This window comes from Fringilla coelebs (assembly GCF_963513975.1).
Source record: "Fringilla coelebs genome assembly, chromosome: 8".
Classification (NCBI taxonomy): domain Eukaryota; kingdom Metazoa; phylum Chordata; class Aves; order Passeriformes; family Fringillidae; genus Fringilla; species Fringilla coelebs.
The window spans coordinates 20,318,614-20,337,649 of NC_140066.1; the positions used below are offsets into that span (position 1 = coordinate 20,318,614).

A 19,036-nucleotide genomic window follows, 5' to 3' on the forward strand; every position below is an offset into this window, starting at 1 on the left:
TCATTGGTCTTTCTCTTCTCTTCTCTTCTCTTCTCTTCTCTTCTCTTCTCTTCTCTTCTCTTCTCTTCTCTTCTCTTCTCTTCTCTTCTCTTCTCTTCTCTTCTCTTCTCTTCTCTTCTCTTCTCTTCTCTTCTCTTCTCTTCTCTTCTCTTCTCTTCTCTTCTCTTCTCTTCTCTTCTCTTCTCTTTCTAGAGATATTACTGAAACCTTGATTTTTATTCCCAGCATGTACTGTTTAGCAACTAACACTTGTCTAATTTCTAGCAAATATGTTGCAGCTGCACTTTTCTTTTCTGCCTTTTCTTGTCTTTGTGAAGATAAATCCTCATCACTCCGTGACAGTAAAACAGAGAGGAAACTATTTCCATATTTGGCCATTTCTTACCATTGTCAAAATAAATACTTTCATCTGTGTAACTTAAATATGAAATTATATCCTCCCTTTTTTGGAACCAGCAAATACTAACAACAGCAAGCTGGCATCTGAAAAGAAAATGAACAATTAAGATGACATTTATGCTTAAAATTCTGTATCACTCAAAATGAGAGCTCCCAACTCTGAAAACTCCATCTGTACCTTTACATTGGAGGCTATGAGGTTTTGATGAAAGTGACTGTGACATTCATGTTTCTGAGTTGCTGAGGTAGATAGTATTAAATAAAATCTTAGCACCCAAAAAGTGCCAATGCAGAACTAAAGCAAAAAAAAAAAAAACCTTAACAGTTGCTACCACGGGTTGCCCATTGAAAACATATTAGAAGAATTGTGGCAGTTTCTGCATTAAAATTTACTGAAAGAACTGTCTTGAAGTCTAAGTGTATTGAGGAAGAAACACTTGGAGCGAAGAGATCTGTTTTCACCAAGGAGAACTTCAGGACAGCAATGAAAAAAGCATGTTAGAAGCTTGCAGCTTAACAGTGAGGACCATAAGGAAGCTCTCCACAGACCACTGGGACTGGTGTAAATAAAAGCAGTCATAACTAAATAATAACATAGGAAATAAGGCTGTGCATAGTTCTGAGTACCTGATTCATGATACCTGCTGCTAAAAGTGCTGCATACTCAGATTCTTAGACCATTACAACAAATAGGGTTCTGCAGATCTTCTGCATGAAGATCTGTTTAAATGTCCTCCATTTTAAGCCCCTCAAGGAAAGGTTTCTTTTGCTTGTATATTGCCAATCACAAAGGCTGCTTAATCTTCTTTGGTATCTCTGAACACTGCTGCAGTAAGGCTGTTCAGAAACAACTGATACATGCTTCTGGATCGCTTTTTACATTCATTAAGACAAATGAAGTTCCATCAAACACTGAGCCAAAGAAAACCTGGAATAATATCTCGAGCTGTTCCATTTGCATACACATCGAAGAAAAACCTTGGCAATACCATTCAGGCTGTGCTCTTCCTTCAAATGGCTGGCAGAGAAGCAGTATTGGCTGATGGTGATTTAACAGGCAAGCACCTTACAGATGCAGATGGACTCAAACAGAGCTGCTTTATTGAAATATCTTGATCTAATATTGTCAAGAAAAAAATGCTGCCATACATAGCTGTGGCATGAACAACAATGGTTTACCAGCTGGGGGTTTTTACCCCTTTCAGAGTGATGTGGAATTTTTCCTGCCATACAGACATGGGAGCTGTTTTCTACTGACCCTAAAAGCTGCTTCAACTCCTAGTCCAGGGTCTGCAGCCCACAAGTATTTCACTACTTCTCTACCACCATCCCAGGTATTTGTAACTCATGACACAGGATGTCCAGAAACACACCAAGAAGGCGCTGTTGTTTCTCAGCCATACTTTGTTAACCAAGTGATCTCTTTGGTAGAAATGAGTCCCAGGTCCCCACAAGCCCTGTGCGCACAGCTGGAACAAGCTGCGTCAAGGTCTGACCCTTTAAGGAGGGATGTTCAGAGTTCAGCAGCAGCCTTCGCCTTGGTTAGAAACATTTTTGCCTTATTAAGAATTCAGGGCTCCAGATATTCCACAAACTTCCTCTGGTGAGCTTTTAGCCCAATTTGAAGACAGAAAAGACAAAGGACCCCCTGGTCTGGCCACCTGAAGTTGGACAGAAATTGCAGACCTGCTGTCTTCAGCAGCTGCTCTAAGTCACCCAAAACCACCTACTGAGAATTTCCATTTGTATTTTACCTGTTGTGTGCTATTTATCAACAGTAGAACAATATCAGTACTTTTTGCGGCTGTGCTAGACAGTGAACTTGTATCTGATTCATAGGTGAGAATCCCTGTGTCCTCCTCGGTGCCAGGAGATATCTTTGACATGGCAGCTCGGGGCTTTGTAGGACAGAGAATAACTATGAAACTATCCATAGAAGAGATTGGATTTGACTTTTATTGGCAACGTTCGGACAGAGCCGAACCATTTCACAGGGGATAACACGCCACTGAAGCAGGGCTACCGCTCCACCTGGCGGGCACCCGGCGGCTCCGAGGGGCGCGGCGAGCCCCGGCCGGCGCCGCAGCGGCCGCGGGGAGCGGCAGAGCCGGGGATGCCCTGACTGACTCGGGGCATGCCCCACAGAGCCAGCCCGGCGTGCGTTGTCCGGGAACGAACCACGGGGGATCTCCTTCAGGGCCACCCCCCGAGACCTGAGCCCGGCCCTTCCTCGGCCACCGCAGCCCCGCGGCGAGGCAGCCAGGGCCATGTGGAGCGCGGCCCCGCCGGGGGCAGCGGGAGCCGCCGGCCGGACGGGCGGGACTACAGGGCCCAGGCTGCCGCGGGAGGGAGGGCGGTGCCGCCGCCGTGCGCCGCCGCCGTGCCCGGGCTGGGCCCGCCCGCCGCGCCGAGAGCATGGCCGGCTTCGCCGACCTGAACCTGCCGCAGGGGCAGGACAAGAAGTCCCTGCAGAGCCTGCTGGAGGCCGCGGCGCACCGTGAGTCCTGCGAGCGGGACGGGCGGCGGGGCCGGCCCGGAGCTCGGGGGGGCTGAGTTGGGAGCGCGGGCCGGCCCCGGCCAGGAGGGCAGCGGGACGCCAGCGGCGGCTCCCCTGGCACGGCAGGCGCTGCCGGAGCCTGCGGGCCGGGGTGGCACAGCCGGACTCCCCGGGATGAGCCTTCCCTTCCCTCCGTTCCTCCCGGCCCAGCTCCGCTCTGTCCGCTCAGCCCGCGGCTCTCTGCCCGCCGAGTGCCCAGGGCTGGCTCTGCCCGGGACGGGGTCCTAGGGAAAGCTCCTGCTGCGCCTTGCAGCTCTGTCTCTGCCTGCTGGTCCCAGTGGAACAGTAGATTTTTTCCCTACGGTCACAAGTTTTTCCGCCCGCAGTTTCGTCGGGCCCGGCTCTTTTCCTGCAGAGCTGTTGTTCAGCCACGTGCGGTGTTTGGGGCGGGAGGTTTGAACGCCCTGGCGAGTCTGTCATCCTCCCCAGAGCCCTGGAACCAGCCATGCCTTCCTTCTCCTCCCTTCAGTCGGCGTCCTTTGGAATTCCTCGCTTTGCCTTCTCCCACAGCTCTGCGTTGTTTGCAGTTTTACCAACTGTGCTGAGTACGCTTGCAGCTTTCCATAAAGAAAGTCATAAACAGGGCCAAGCTAGGCCAGCCCTTGGGGACACCAAACCCATGTATTTGTGCTCATAAAGCTCTGCCATTGAGTAAGAGTTGTCAGGCCTTGGCTATGTTAAAAGCCAAACAGATTTTTTTTTTTCCTATTTTAAAGCACTTTTCAGGTGAACCAGTGGTCTTAAAAAATATTGTGAAATCTAAACATGCACGTGATTATTAACTGTAAGGCATTTAGGTAATGAGTATTTTACAGTTTTCTCATTGGATTTGTTTCCTTTTTGTTTACTGGACAAAATATTCTTACTGTGTGTTTTTCAGTGGGATATTCTGCAGTTGCGCTTAATCATGTCATTGACTTTAAAGAAAAGAAACAGGTAATTTTTCTTGTTAATTTGTTCTTACTGTGTTTTTTTAGTAAACCTGCTGCCTTATTGCATGTTTCCAGGTAGCTTTCTTAATGTGGTAAATAGTTTTCTTAATGTGGTAGATTTCTTCTTAAGATTGGAAGCTTTTGTTGACATGTACCATAACCCATGACATTTTTAATAACTTTTTTCTGTTCTCTTTCAAGGAAATCATGAAGCCAGTATCCCCTTCAGAGTTGTTTCCATCTTTACCTATTGTACAAGTATGTCTAGTTACATTCTATATATATACTGTTATTCTGAGTTACCCTTTTTTACCTTTGTGTGTTTGTACGTGTGATTTTGTGTATGAGGTGTTAATCAAAAAAGAAAAACTTTTCCATTATTTCATGGTTAAAACTCTGAGCATTGGAAGAATGGTAAACTCACATCAGGGTAGGCTCTATTCATTATTCTTGAAATTATTAAAGAAGTTGCTTTGTGTGAATTTTGAATCTTCTTGTAGTTGAATAATTACAGTACAATTCTTGTAATTTAAGTTTTGAAAATAATTTTGTGGTTTTGATGGAGCAAAATTTGGATATAAAGAAATACAATAATGCGTTTTGGGTCACCTACATTGATTAATTCAAGAACTGCTTTGCCTTGCAGTTGTGGCCTGCCTGGGGAATCCTAGCAGTTGTAAAACACACCCAATTTTTCTGCATGGTTATTTTCTTTTTTTTTTTTCTTTCTATTCATCCTTCCCCAGAGAAACACAGTAAGTCATTCTTTGTAAGAACAGGTATAATATCAAAGAGGTAGTGTAAATTATTATATAGGGAAGTGTAACTACAGACTTTAGAAAATTAGTATAGCAAGACTATAAGCATGACACCGTTTTCTTTTTATAGCAGACTGGGTGGAAATTGCCACAAATTTTTGCATTGGGTTATTAAATTTTTTTATGTTATTCTTTTTTCTGTAGGGGACATCTAAAAGAATTAAAGTCTTGACTCGGCTAACACTTGTTGTTTCTGATCCTTCCCACTGTAATCTCTTGGTAAGTGTACTCAGAAAGCAATTTTGAAACTTTTATTTCCTTTTCTCAATGAATGAATGAAACTTTGGAAATTCTATGGTGACAACATCCTGGACTTTATAGGGCACTCAGCAGTGGTTTCTGAGATTGCATCTCTAACAAGTAATGTGATCGTGAGGAGATGCAGACTTACAAGAGTGTATATGGCTTCTGTTGATCATTTGTCAATATGGAACAACAGTTCTGTTCCTTGGTTTCTGGACTTCTGTGCATAAAGTAGAAGACCAAGAGCAACTCTTGTGTCTGGTTGTGTTTTCGTGCTACAAGATCAAAGCAAAAAGTGTGAGTGTCTTAGTAAATTGGTGGGACAAGCCTCAAACTGAGAATGAATGACTTCACTGTAGAAACCTGCTGTGTAATTGGCTTTGTTTTAGTACTTGACAGGGAAAAAGGATTTTTCTTCTCATTGTTTTGGTTGTAATCATTGTGCATGGCTTTGTCATCTGTCAGAATTCAAAGTAGTAATTGTTTGCTCCTTTTATAGAGATCAACATCTGCAAACATAAGGTTATATGACATCATAGCAGTATTTCCAAAAACCGAGAAACTGTTCCATGTAAGTACAATCATCTCATCAGTAATGCAAACTCAGTAGCCTTTTGTGCCTTGTGCTAATTTAAGTACATGCTTTGTTTTGATTTTATTTCCCATTTTATAAAGATCTCATGGAGTTAATCAAACACTGCCTGGTGAGTTCAAAGGTTGAGGGGTTTGGGAGGATTTGCAGGAGACCTCAGGACCCTGAGGTGACAGGTTAAAGTCTGTAACATCTACCTTGTCTACCTGATGAAGGGGCTTGTATGCCCTGCACTGTGGTTGCCTTTATGTGCCTTGTACTCTAGTGAGGAGAGAAAACATCCTTTTTTTTCCTTAATATATTTGTAGTATCATCATGTAGAAAACTTCTGTCTTCAGTTTTAGCTTCTCAAATTCTTGACAACTTCCCTGAAATGCACATGTGATCTTCTGTTAGAACTAATTATTCCTGGTCTCAAAAATGCTAGGGAGGATTTTAAAGTGGAACTAATGTGGTTCTGATGGCTGTTCACCTCCATTTCCTTCATATTTTTATTTAAATTGTTCTCAGATACTTGATAACAGCTGATGTTGATGTTCTGATTGGGTGGAGCACCTTGAAACAAGTTATGCTTTTCTCAGAATTTTTCTTACAAAACCTGAAATTGTGATGTCTGACCTGTTGTAAGCTTGTAAATATTAAGTCTGAATTGGGTGAGTAGGTGGAAGTGTTCCATCTCTGTTAGCCTTGGCAGGCAGACATGCAGTTTAAAGCAGTGTGAAGGAGGGACAGGGACAGCAGAAAAAGAAAGTGAGTTTCTTTGAAGAATTTACTTTCAAAGGGAGCTTCTCAGTTTAAAACTGAGTCTGGTGGTTGCTTTTTTAAAATAAATTAATGCCACTTTGTAGTACTGCTGAGTACCTGTTTTGCCACATTAAAATTGTATTATTCTGTTTTTCTACAGTATTTCTCCTCCTATTTCAAGTCTTGTCCAAGTAAACAACAAAGCAGGAGACTGTCAAAGAATATGAACTTTAGAGAATTTTTCAGCAGAATTCAAGCATTAATTATAAGAGTTACAGCAAAATGAAACAAATTTCTGAATTTTATTTCCCTTGAAAGATTTTAGGACTCTTCAGTGTGTGACAGAGGCAAATGGTTTAAAATATTTTTTACTGGCCACTCTCCACCTCTTTCTTTTGATCTCTGACAATAGTGTAAAATCTCACTTCTCAAGTGAGCTCAATCAAGCGTGCTTAAACAAGCACCTGAAACTAGGTGATCAGCTGGGGTGTGCTGTGTTGTTTTTTTGGGAAAAGGGTTATTCTCTCACTTCAGGGTTATTAGTGTGTATTTTCAGCCATATCGCGCCTCCTGCTGCAGTTGCACATCCAGCTGTGGCAGTGTTTAAACAGCCACTCTTTTTAGCAGGTCCCTGTCTGCTTTGCTGCTGAGGCTGCTTGCTTGCTCAGCTGCATGGCAGTTTGCTTTGAGGAGCCTGCTTTTGGCTGAGCAGTAACCAGAGGTTTTGCCAAGTTCTTTTCCAGGCAGATCCCCTTTCCCAGAGTGATTCAGCAGCCAGCCACGCGGAGTTGTGCCAGCGCAGAGCGGGTGCTGTGCTCTGGCAGGCCAGCGCAGACAGTGCCTGGCTAAGCTGACACTCTGGCAGGTGATGGACAGGGTGTGAGGAAAGAAGCAGGATTGTCAGTGAGATTATCTCCATTGCTTCCATGCTGGGGATGGAACCCAGGCGTGTTTCTTGCAAAGTGCATGAGGTGAAAGACTTCATTCATCCTTCACATTCAGGGCAGGTTTGTATGGCTGCCTTTTGTTTAGAGATTTTAGAATGTCTCGCTGTGGAGAGCTGATTTAGTTTCACAGAAGTATCACACAGGTGAGAGGGACTTTACACAGGGGGTTTCAGCACATACAGTTTGCCTCTTACAACTCATGGATATCTCATTATTAAGAATAAAGCCTTCAAGAGTGAGTCTTGCATGTCAAATTAACTTCTATTGGCTTTTGGTAACTTAGGATAAGTCAAGAGCATCATCTTTCTCACCAACAATTTGGCACTTGTATTTTCTCCATAGAACAAGTTTTTTCATGTTTTTGTGAAAAAATTGCATGACCACTGGAGATGTGCTCCAATTTCAGCATGGCCCAAAACTAGTCTGTGCCCTTTGGTCACAAGCCAGGGAAGCTCTTTTGTGGCTGAGTGTGGCAGTGAGATGTACTGAATGATGTGCTCAAATTTTTCAAATAATTTATATCCTTTAGGGGATGAGGAAGCCATGTTTGCCAATTGTAGAATGGGCTCCTTGTTCAAGTCTCCCCAAAAGATTGTTGTGGCCTGCAGCAGGAATGCCCACCCCATGCAGGTAATAGGGTACTTGCTGCTTTTCAAAAATTTTGCTTTCTAAGATTTCTGATTGCTTTAATGATATTAGTTAGCTCTGTTTGTAAGCACTTAGCACATCACTAGTATCTAAAAACCCTATATATATACGTCTGAAGATGTAGTGTAAAGTCAAATTTCAATGTTTGTTCCTAAAATATTTGCCAAAGCTTGCTTCAGAGCATCCAGACAGTGGCAGATGTATTTATTAATGGCTGGCTGGAGTTTTCCCAGCAGATGGGGCTCTTGCCCGCAGTGCTGCAGGCAGCCGCTGGGCTGTGCAACTTGCTGCATGTCATTTTCTGGATGAAGTTGTTGCACTTCAGATCTTTTCAGCAGGCAGGGTAGCCTTAGCTTGACTGCCTATTTGATTTGTCTGGGAGCCAGAGCTAGGCTGAATAAGAGTTTTTGGAGAAATCTGCTCTCCAGTTTTTCATACAGTGCGGAAATTCCTCATGTGAGAAATATGACTCGCAGTTTGTTTTTCCTTGGTAATATTTTCTGAAAGGTTCATGTCACTGGAATCCTGTAGATATCCTGGCTTTTGAGTCACTCCCTGTCCCACTGTGCTTAATTTGCAAAACAGTAAAAGAGTTTTCCAGTGTTTCTGGAGCTGATTAGGAAGGCTTGATTTCTCGTCAAATTGGACCACTTGCATGTGTCTGATGTCTATTCTTGCTTGCCTTAATTTTTGCCATAATCTCTTCCTGAATTTTTTATGACCTCACTGACATATTTTCTAGGGCATGGTTCAGAGTTATTTGTTCTGTGCATGTTCCCATAAATCACCTCTATGTTGTAGTTTGTACCTCATGTAAGAAAGGGAGGGAAGCTGACTATAGTAGGACTGAACTTCCTCTTGCAAATCTAGTTCTATGCTATAGATTCCACAGGCAGCCCATGTCCTGCCTAGTGGAGGATAAAGATAAAGGTAGGGCATGAAGAAAAAGTTTAGTCTGAATGTCCTTGGCAAAGACATTCCAACTTCAAAAACCTTGTGGTTTACCTGCATGTGTACTGTGGCTGGCTGGGAGAGGGTGCTATCAACAGCTAAGAAACATTCCTAAAGCTGGGCCTCTGCTCTCATCTCCATCCAAATTCCATGTAAGCAAACTGGTAGAAGACCAGTTTGCCAAGCAGCAGTGTGCCTTGTGTTAGAGCAGCCCTTACCCCTGGGGCTCCTCACAGCCCCCACTGCTGTTGTGCCGGTGGGAGGAGGGATGAATGGTTGGCACCTGGCCCAGGTGTATTTGGAGCAGGTGCTGCCAGGTTTCTGAGTGCAGAGAGTTCCCCTACACACAGAAAATTCTTTTTCAACTTCTCCATCCTGTCTTACCTTCTTTGTTACAACACTGCTTACAGATGTTAGTCTGGCCCTGTGTAATCATCCTTACAGAGTAGGCATATATAATTCCTACCTTGGATACATGAGATTAATGTAAATCAAGGACTCCCTTATAGGTACCCTTAATTTTCCCTGTTTCTCAGTGTGAGGAGTCTCTGCCCCTTGTTTATTTCCTCTGTCTCTTGATACAACCTGTAAATTGAGGTATGAATTCAAAGCTGTATTAAACTGTAGTTTTCAGTGCTGTCTCCAGACTGTGCCAGAGGCATGGCTGTCAGGAGGAGCTGCACCCAGCCAGGAAAGGGAGGCTTTGAGGATTGGTCTCCAGTATATGGCATGCAGCACCAACAGTCACATTCTGCTTTTTTTTCATTCTTTTCTCTATTTCTTCTGGTAAAAGTAATTATTCCTGAAAACAAACAGGTGCTGCTCTGGAAGCAGAGCATGATGGGACACGGGGCAGTTCCTGGGCTCTTCCCTTTCTAAACTGGGGTTGGTCTTTATTATCTGTTTGTTCTTTTGTCAAAAGCCAACATTGCTCCTGCATGTCCTCTGTCAGAGAAAAACAAAGTACTGCTTTGGGGTTGACCATTATTTTATTGTAAAATTAGTTCTGTAAGAAAGGGAAGACTTGGGTTTTAAGTCTCAAATGATGCTGTTGTATTGGCATACCTGCAATGCATAGTACCTCTTAATTTTAAAACTGAACTCACCCTGGAGAGACATTTGTTGCATTAAGAAATGAAGGAGAATATTAGTGCACCTTAAGCTGGTTATGCATTTTTTGGTATATCTAATAATCTGTTCCTATTTCTTTGCTGTAGATTGCTTGCACAACACTAGATGTGGATCTGGTCTGCATAAATGTAACAGAAAAGCTGCCATTCTACTTCAGAAGGCCCCCTGTGAATATGGTAAATTTACATCTAAATTGTATTCTTGCTGTTAGACTGACATTAAATACAAAATTTGAGTTGAATTCCCTACTGCTTTCCACCCACCATTCCTATCCAAGTGGTTCTTTTATTTTCTTGCATAATGTATAGTTTTGTTTCAAATGTCCTTCACTTCAGGGCCTCCACTGCAGCACTTAATACACAGTGATGTATGTTCTTTCTTTTTCTCCTCCTGTCCCCCACTTAAGAAGGCAAAAGTGGTGTTCCTAAGGAGTGGAAGCAGAGCCTTAGGGCCACTGTGCTGCTAAGCAGGGAGATATGGTGTGGTTGCTGACAAAGCTGCTTCCCAAACCAGAAATGGTACAGCTGTGTCAAAACAGATAAACAGCTCTTTGATTTAAAAGACAGGAAATGTGAATGGCAGTGTTAATTTAGGAGAAGGATGTTGTGCTGGTTACTTGAAAGACAACTGTATTGAATCCATACTTGGATAAAAGAATGTCTTGGTAAATGAACCCAATGTAGCATTGCTAGATATGTGCTGTGGGACCCAAGATGGCTATCAGTGTGGATTAAATATAGTTCTGCCTGCTGTTGGTAGTTTGCCAGAAAACTTAATCTGAATGTGCTCTTATGGGAACTTGTTTTCTCCTCTGAATATATGTAAAGATTCCACATGGGCATTCTTGGCTGATGTAGAACTTAGTTCTCAAAAATTTAAATTTTGAATTGTCTCGTAATCCTACTTCCTTCTCTTATAAAGTTGACCTAGAATAAAAATTCAAAATGAACTAGAATTAATTCTGAGACAGAATAACAATAATACATTGGCATTTCTAGTAAACTGAGGATTTTAGCATTCCACTTGGAATAACAATTTTCTATGAAACACTGTATAAAAGTACCTTAGCTGCCTAAAACTACAGCAGCTGGCCCAGGTAAGGAGCAGTGTGGCTCTTAGAGCCCTGTGTTGGGAGATATTTTCCTTGCAAGCTACTTCTCATCTTCCACACTCCCAGCTTCAAGGCAGTCTGTCTATTGGACCGGTCTGTGCATCCTGGGGCAGTGGGTTTTGGTTGTTACCATGCCAGACAGATTGGCAGGCAGCTGAAGTGGTAGGGATGAGGTTAAAAGTCACCTTGACTGGAAATTGGTGTATTGCCATCACCTGTTTGGTTTTGATAAATTCAGGCTTCTCTTGCTTGCAGCTATCAGGCCAGATCTGTGTAAAACATCTGATGCATGTATAGCTTCTGTTGTGCTTGCATACAGAGGTCATGCATGGGTGGGAGCTGGATTAATTCCAGCTGTATTCAGTTACTGGACTCTCTTACAGTATTACCGTTGCAGCATATTTTAATAATATTTGTGTAAGAGTAGAGTATCATTTCAGGCAAATGTAGGATTGCCACGGAACAAAGAATCCCTGGCCTTACATTGTGTCTTTATTGCTAGCACACTGTGTGCAAGTTGCTTAACCTTTCTGTGTTTGCAAAAACAAGAATACTGGGCTTTTGGTGAGGCACTGTGACAGATAGCAGAGGATGTCAAAGCAGCTGAAAATATAACCAGTATTACTATTTGAAATCTCTTCTGTGACTCACTGTTTTCTAACATTGTCACAAACACCAGAGTATGCTGTGAGACAGGAGAAGGGTCCTCGTTGCTGCTTTTGTGCAAGGAGGAATTCTTCATCTGCAATACATGGCTGCTGAGGGAAGTGATGATCTTTCTTACAGTGGGACTAGAGGAGTTGGGTCCTCAAAGTTTCAAGACAGCAGATTACCAGCAATAGTTGTCTGTCTCCTTGACTCTGATTGTGTGTATATATTAGTGATAGCAAATTACAGCAAATAAGTGGTTGGTATTTGTTTGTTAAACCTCATCTATCTGTCCAAGATTTATCCTCGTATCTGGTGTACAGTGAAGCCTTCCCCCATTCTCCTTTCATGCTATGCTGTGCTCTTACTGGAACAGTTCTGCCTTAATTTTTTTGTATGTGACACAGTTAAACTGAGAGTAAGCTGCATCAATAGCAGACAGTGGTTGTTAGATTGTTAGGCTTCTCTCCTTTTGGTTTTTGATCGCTCTCTTTCATGTGAAGGCGATAGATCGAGGCATTTACTTTGAACTTCTTTACACGCCTGCCATCAAAGACTCTACTATGAGAAGATACACAATTTCAAATGCCATCAGCCTGATGCAGATCTGCAAAGGAAAGGTAAGCTCTCAAAGTGAAAACAAGGTAATTAAATCAGTTCAAATTTTTCTGGAGTTGTACAGACTGAGCCATTTTAAATGGGTTTGATGCTGGGACATCTGAAGCTGGGACTAAATCTTGGCCTACTAACACAAGGACACAGTCATTGTAGCTCCTGGTACTTCCAGTCTTATGCCACTGCATGCTTTCTTCTTAAGCTGTCAAGCTGTTAGATTCTTTTTCCATGTGTTGTTATGGTGTGCAATTCCCAAAACAAAGGTGGGAGGGGATGGAGGGAGATAAAAGTGCCAGGCAGCTAAGATTTGCACTAGAACTGAAATTCATGTATTTCTTAAAAATCCTTCACTTCATATTTCTCATTTACCAAAAGCTCTTTTGACTGTCTACTTTGCATATGGGGGCTAAAAAACAATTAAAAAAAAAAAAGTAGAACTCTTGTTTTGTTAACAAGTAAATTCTCTGTGTCCAGAATAGACCAAACAGCTAGCTGGCTGTCAGCTAAGGCTTTGCTGCAGTCAGATGAGCTGCATTCTTCCATGCTACTGAAACCCAAGGAAGAAGTAACTTTGAGATGCCTGTAACCCATTGCTCTCGTAACTTACCTCCTCCCAGGCTACCAGGTTAAGCTGTCTGTTACGCTGTGTCCTCTTATGCCATGTTTTTTAATAGGGGGTCATATCAAATTTAAGAGAAATTGTAGCTCCCCCTTCTGTATTGTTATGGCCTCTGCCGCATGTAGCTAGTCTAGAGAAGCTGGATTTGGAAAATCTGAAGTGGGATGTAGGGCTTGGAAGGTAAATTACAAGTAGATCCATCATTACATCAGTTCTCCTCAAGCATGGCAGCTTTTATAGAACAACAGGGTGGGTCAAACAGATTCATTTCTTTGGTGCTACAGAAGAGGTAAGTATTTGCACAGCCTGTCCTGAGAAGCCCAGCTCTAGCAGTTAATGACATGAAGTAATGACTTGGACATGACTTTTACACACACCAGACCACTTTCCTTTGGAATTCCCTTTTTGATGTTGCTCCTCTTTCCTCTGTGCAGTTCAGGATGTGCTTCTCATGTGGTTGCTGATGAACTGGAGAGCACCAGCTGAGCTGATGTCATGGATAGGGCAAGCAAGATGTTCAGGCTCTCAGTCTGTGCACGGTGCCCTTTCGTTCTGCATCTGTCAGTCAGGGTTTCATCTGTGACTGGAAGGTAAATCAGCTGGAGCTGCACAGGACAAGTTGTTGTCAGGCACTGGAAGAGGACTGCTAGCTTGTCTTTGTTCTTTGCCTCCAGACTCAGTAGGCTGTGGACCAGCAGGGATGGTTATTAGGCCTTACTGAGTTTGCCTCTGTCAGTGAGGTAGAGGCCCTTGTTTCAATGAAAGGTGGGATGGCTGGTCCATAGGCTGCTTCTGCTGGCACCTGGCATGCAGTGCTCATGTTCTGTAACGTGTAGTTGCTCAACCTGTAGTAGCTTTTGGATCCTTTTATTGCTCCTCTATTATAGCAGGGAGAGAAACATTCAGAAATTTACTTGTGTTCTCAGAGCTGGCCTTGAGCAGTGTCTTTCAAACATTAAAATGTGCAGGGACTGATGGAGAAACTCCCCTGCCTTGCCAGACAGAAGGTGTGCATAGCCACAGTCCCTCACCTGCCGTGTTTTGGTAACTGAGTTGGAGGCTGCCTGGAGCAATGTACTGAACAGCTGCTGTCTGCTTTACCTGGGGAGATAGTGTTTTGCCTTTTAGATTTGCCTTCAGCTCTTGCCTTGGATTTGCCTTTGCCTGCTGCTCCTTCACTTGTCAGCAGTGCCTTTCTTATCTGCTCTTGTCTCCCTCCTCCATCTTACCCGTCCCCTAGTGAAAGCCTTTGAACCCAGCAGAGTGTATCTCCAACGCACAGCAGTGATCCACAGTCCTGTGCTGGCTTCAGATGCTCATACAGCTGCTCTGGGAGCTTCTCTGAGCCTGGGTGACAGGCATTAGTTGCTACAGTTTGGAGCTCGAAACTTGAATTTTCCCAGCAAACCCTTGCAGTCAGCACCACTTATGCCCAAAAGCACCTTTGGAATCCATAGTGTAGTCATTTTAAAGGTGAAGTATTCAGAAAGAAAAATGTCCTAGGCTCCATCAGGATGTGTGCTGTTTAGTCACTTTGGTGTACATATTGCTTCTGCTTCTGGCTTTCCTTGTGGTGAGGCAGAGTCATCTGTCCCATCCTCTTCTCCTCAGCACATGAGGAAGCCTTGGGCACAACTGAGCATTCAGTCAGTTTTACACAGGTCTTTCAGCTGGTGACTTCTAGCTGCACACAGGGCATTTTCTGCCAGTGCCTGCCCAGTTCTTTGTGCTGGGGAGGTGGCAGGGGAAGCAAAGCAGTGTGGGGAAACCCCACCCTGAAACCAGAGATGGGTGATGTGTTGGTGGTACTGACGTCAGAGAGGGAAAGTCTGTCTCTGCCTCAGCACAATTCTAATTCTCACCCACTCAAGCAGGAATTCCCAAAGCCTTTTATTCAGTATAATAAAAGGTGCAAGGAGATTTTGCTGCTGCAGAGTTACAACCTGAGCTAAACAGACCCCCCCTCAGGTGAGTATCCTTGGAGCTTAGCATCAGAAGAGCTCTAGCAGCTTAGCTGTGGGATCTGCCAGCCCCAGTGTGGTCACATTCTTGTTCTGCAGAAACCTTTTAGAAGAGAAGGGAGAAGGATTTCTCTGCCTGGTGATTTTCATAGGGGTGCCAGTGTTAAGGGAAGTGAGTGCGTAGCACTGAGTGGCAGCCACTGCCTAAGTGTGGATACATTTCCTGAACCAGTGTGGCTGTGGTCAAGGCTAACATGAGTGCTTAGCATTGAGTGGTACTGCCACAGTATAGGCTGAAAATCTGGGAACACCAAACTGTCTCAAGGCACTATCTGTAGCTGCTGCTGGGGGATCCTGGACTCCTCAATCTATTTGTGTTACAGCTCAGGGTGAGTTGTTGTTTATGTGGGGCCTTTTTCAGCTGGTGTAAATAAAGGGGACACTTCTTAACACAGTGCCTGCAGCTCTGCTTTTTTTCTTTACCCTTAAGGGGACTTTGAAGTCCACTATGAGAGATACAGGCTGTTAGGTGATTGCTTAATGCCATCACTCTGGACACTTACACTGCTTAGCTTATCCCTCTAAAATGAGATGTACTTATTAATCTCCTGTCTGGCTGTGAGAGGTTTGTAATTGGAGGACTTGTGCCTGTGCCCCTGTCTGTGTAGGGGAGAGGGCAATAACTAAGTTTATCATGTCCCCAAATTAAGATTCTCACCCTGACAGAGTTCATCTGAGGGCATCAGATACTCTGCTGTTTAATTGGGCTCTGAGCCTGAACTTAGCTAATGCTCAAAAATTTTTTGCATCTTGCTGATTTTTTTTTTCATTTCTTGATTCTGTCTGACAGATGACTGTTTGTACTCTTTTGTTTTCCAGAACATAGTTATATCTAGTGCAGCTGAAAGGGTAAGTCCCAGATTTTTTTTTATGTCAGAACAATTTGAAGATTTATCTGTGGCTGAAAATACAGCTTTAATTGCACATTAAACATATAAAAATGTATGTTTAAATATGGTTGCCATTACCAAATAATTGTGTTGTGGGTTTTGAGACTTTTTTTTTGGTTAGTTGTTTTGTTTTATTGGTTTTGGGTTTGTTGTTTTTGGTTTTTTTTTTTTGCTGCTGCTGTGGTATTTTTCATGACAGTTGTGTCCCAGATGGACACTCTGTTTGCCAAAATAGTGGTATTTGCTTGATGTACTGTTATCTTCAGTAGCTTGCTATTATGTAGTATTTAATCTTGCCTATCTGATAGCCTTGCCCTGCCTGCTCCCACTGTCAGCCTAACAGCAAAGGCATTCACATATCCAAACTTCTTTGTTTTGTTTTAGCCTCTAGAGCTCCGAGGTCCTTATGATGTGGCTAATCTGTATCCTTTCCCAAAGTCAAAGGCAGCAGTTAGTAGTAGCATTGGAAAGTTCAAAGTGGTTTTGAAATTCTTTTCATCCTTCACAGTCCTTGAACTCTGCCCAGTGGTGCTTGTTGGTGACCCATTCAGTGAATCATGGCTCTGAGTGTGTGTGGAAGGAGCAGCAGGTCTTGCTCATGGGGTGGCATGAGAAGTCACTGTAACTAATAATGTTGGTGTTCAGCTACAGGAGTGTTTTATTGTGATGTGCATTAATGTGTGTGGGTGTAAATGGAGAAATTAATAAAACCCATAAAAATCTAAGGACACTATGAACCAAACGAGAAATTATTACTTAGTATCTCCAAAGTGTCACATTTTTGGTAGCAGAAGCTATAAAATTGATTTTATGTAAGATTAGAAGTTCCTATCTGACTAGTAACTACTTCTTTTCTGGATTTTCCAGTCCTTAGTTATACATGTAATGTTCAATAATATTGTTGTGTTCTAGAAATAAAGGAGAGTGTCTTTTCTTCCCTTCTTTAGGAGTTCAGATGCATTTTTATTAGTCTTTCCACCCCTGAAGCACGTATTTGGCCTGTCCCTGGAAGGGAAGGAGTGTGCTCTGAGTCATGAGAACCATGTGGGAGACTGTGTGGCCTGGAAAGATTTTATGTACAATGTTTTTTCTTCCCTCTTAAAATGAGCAGTCAGGCTCAAGCCAAATTAACATAGCTAAGGTGGTGTCATCCCTGCTAAAAGTGGCTGGAAACTTCAGCATAATGCTTTTGTATCAGACAGGACCCTGTCCCCAAAACTGAAATTTTCTGAGGGGTAATTTTTTCTCTTGATTATGCATATCTAAAATGTTTCTGTGCTGACAGACTTTTATTTTCAAAAGTACAGCTTCTTGTCTGGAAAGAAGCAACGTTGCCCGGAGCTTTCCAGGAGGGCTGCTGGGGAACTGCAGCCAGGAAAATTGGGTGCCTCATTTCTGCTTCTGGGTAACCTTATGCAAAATGTCACTTTGAGTTACAGCTTTGCTAATTCCCAGTTATTTGTAGAGTAAGCAAGCCTGTCGTGCAGAGAGCCTTCCCTGGTGTGTGTGTTGCTTCCTGTGTGTTTGATCCTGAGCAGCAGTGACAGAGGTTTGCTGTTTGGCCTGTCAGAAGGTGAAGCAAAGGCAGCCGTGTCCACCAACTGCAGAGCCACCATGCTGCATGGAGGTGAGCGCTTGTAAGCTCCTCTAAGTAACGTGTTAAACGTTGTTAAACTGAGTTCTTGTGGATGCATATTCTCCAAAAGATCTGAGACCTTAAAGAGCAAGTCAGATCAGGGTTTTACTTCCTTGTGCAATGCATGAAGAGGAGCTTGTGTGACAAGGCTGTTTTATTTTCCCTCATTGCCGTGTTGGCAAGTCAATGTCTGAACTGATGGTGCTGTCTGTGCTGGAGGACTCGTGCAGTCACATTACTGAGTCATAAAGGGTTGAACCAAAATAGGAACCTGCTGCTGTGCTTCATAGTGAAACTATCCCATTTCAGAAAGCTTTGAATGCTGATCTTGGTGACACTGACAAAAACTCAGTGATTGATGTCAAAAAAATGGGTATGCATGTGTTTTGCATTTGCCTTTTTGCAGCATGTGTGCAGGAGCAACCTTAGTCATGTCCCTTTCTGATGCTTTAATACATGGACTATTTCTGACTCACTCTTCATTGAGGATCATTTCAAACTCACGGCAAAATCAACAGGTTCTCCTCCAGCCTGCTGCTCATCTGCATAGAAATACAGAGTTTATCAAATTTATGTGGGATTTCTCAAGCCTGTCATCTATCTTATCTGTGAAATTAAATAGCAAGTGTCATTTCCCTTGTCCCAGAGAGGATACTAGCCCAGAATAAGTCAATATATTTTGTCAAGGTTCTTGCAGAGCCTCTCTGCTAATAGAGTATTTGTAGGGAGTAGGGAATCTCTTCTAACTCAAATTTTGCAGAGAAGCTTCCCACCAGTAATTACAAAATTGGATTGGGCTCAGTAGGTTATTTGACCAGTATTTCATGATAATGTTGAGAGTTTGGTAAATAAAATTCTTGAATACCATAAAATACTTCCGTGATATGTAGGGGATCTTCTGCCAATACAATTGTGCCCACATAGTCTAAGAATCCTGGGGTATGTGAATGCATTTTTTAGTGATTTTTTAAGAACAGTATGTTTGGCTCAGAAGTGCTTTTAACAGTGCTTCAAGAATGTCCTTGTGTGATTATTGAACTGACTAAGCCTGGTTTCCTATGGTTTTGTGTCTCTGCAGCTCCTCACCCCCTGCAGACCTTGGTTTTCCTTGGTTTGCTGTTATTCTACACCCACCATTGTATTTCCCCCAGTATTTTCTCCACTCTGTAATGCAGTGAATCCCAAGCTCCTGCCCGTGCAGGTTGCTTCCCTGCCGTGTGTGCTGACTGGCTGGTTGCTCATCATGTCCAGCTGTGGTTTGGGGCATGGACACCTGAACTGAGTATGCCTTAAATGCATTTTATTTCAGCATTTGAGGAACTGGTACTGCAGCTTCTGCTTGTGTATTCCAGAAACTCGAAAGAGTGCCTGTGGCGTGGTGTACACGGTGAAGAAGCCTCGCAAGGTTGAGGAGGAAGAAACAGCAGTGCCAGCCTGCAAAAAAGCTAAGACTCAAGCTTGAGGACTGAACAAGTTGTCAACAGAAGCCTCCGTCTCTTCTTTACCCAGTGTTGAGTCTTCCTCCAACCTCCAG

General features: G+C 43.2%; 1 protein-coding gene across 1 annotated transcript; it reads left to right on the forward strand.

The window, feature by feature from the left end:
* Positions 1–2,787: 2,787 nt before the first annotated feature.
* On the forward strand, positions 2,788–18,990 carry RPP30 (ribonuclease P/MRP subunit p30). Its single transcript, XM_084210100.1, has 11 exons — positions 2,788–2,896; positions 3,837–3,892; positions 4,090–4,146; positions 4,851–4,925; positions 5,449–5,520; positions 10,049–10,138; positions 12,225–12,341; positions 15,796–15,825; positions 16,251–16,288; positions 17,414–17,493; positions 18,855–18,990. Exons 1-11 carry the CDS (start codon positions 2,815–2,817, stop codon positions 18,962–18,964), a joined length of 807 nt encoding a protein of 268 aa, XP_084066226.1. The 5' UTR covers positions 2,788–2,814; the 3' UTR covers positions 18,965–18,990.
* The last annotated feature ends 46 nt before the right edge of the window (positions 18,991–19,036 follow it).

Bases quoted from the DNA above. Each gene is read 5' to 3' on its own strand.
- RPP30 (XM_084210100.1), top strand. From the start codon at position 2,815: ATGGCCGGCTTCGCCGACCTGAACCTGCCGCAGGGGCAGGACAAGAAG. The intron at 2,897-3,836 runs GTGAGTCCTGCG...TGTGTTTTTCAG, and splicing joins GCTGGAGGCCGCGGCGCACC to TGGGATATTCTGCAGTTGCG. The intron at 3,893-4,089 runs GTAATTTTTCTT...TTCTCTTTCAAG, and splicing joins ACTTTAAAGAAAAGAAACAG to GAAATCATGAAGCCAGTATC.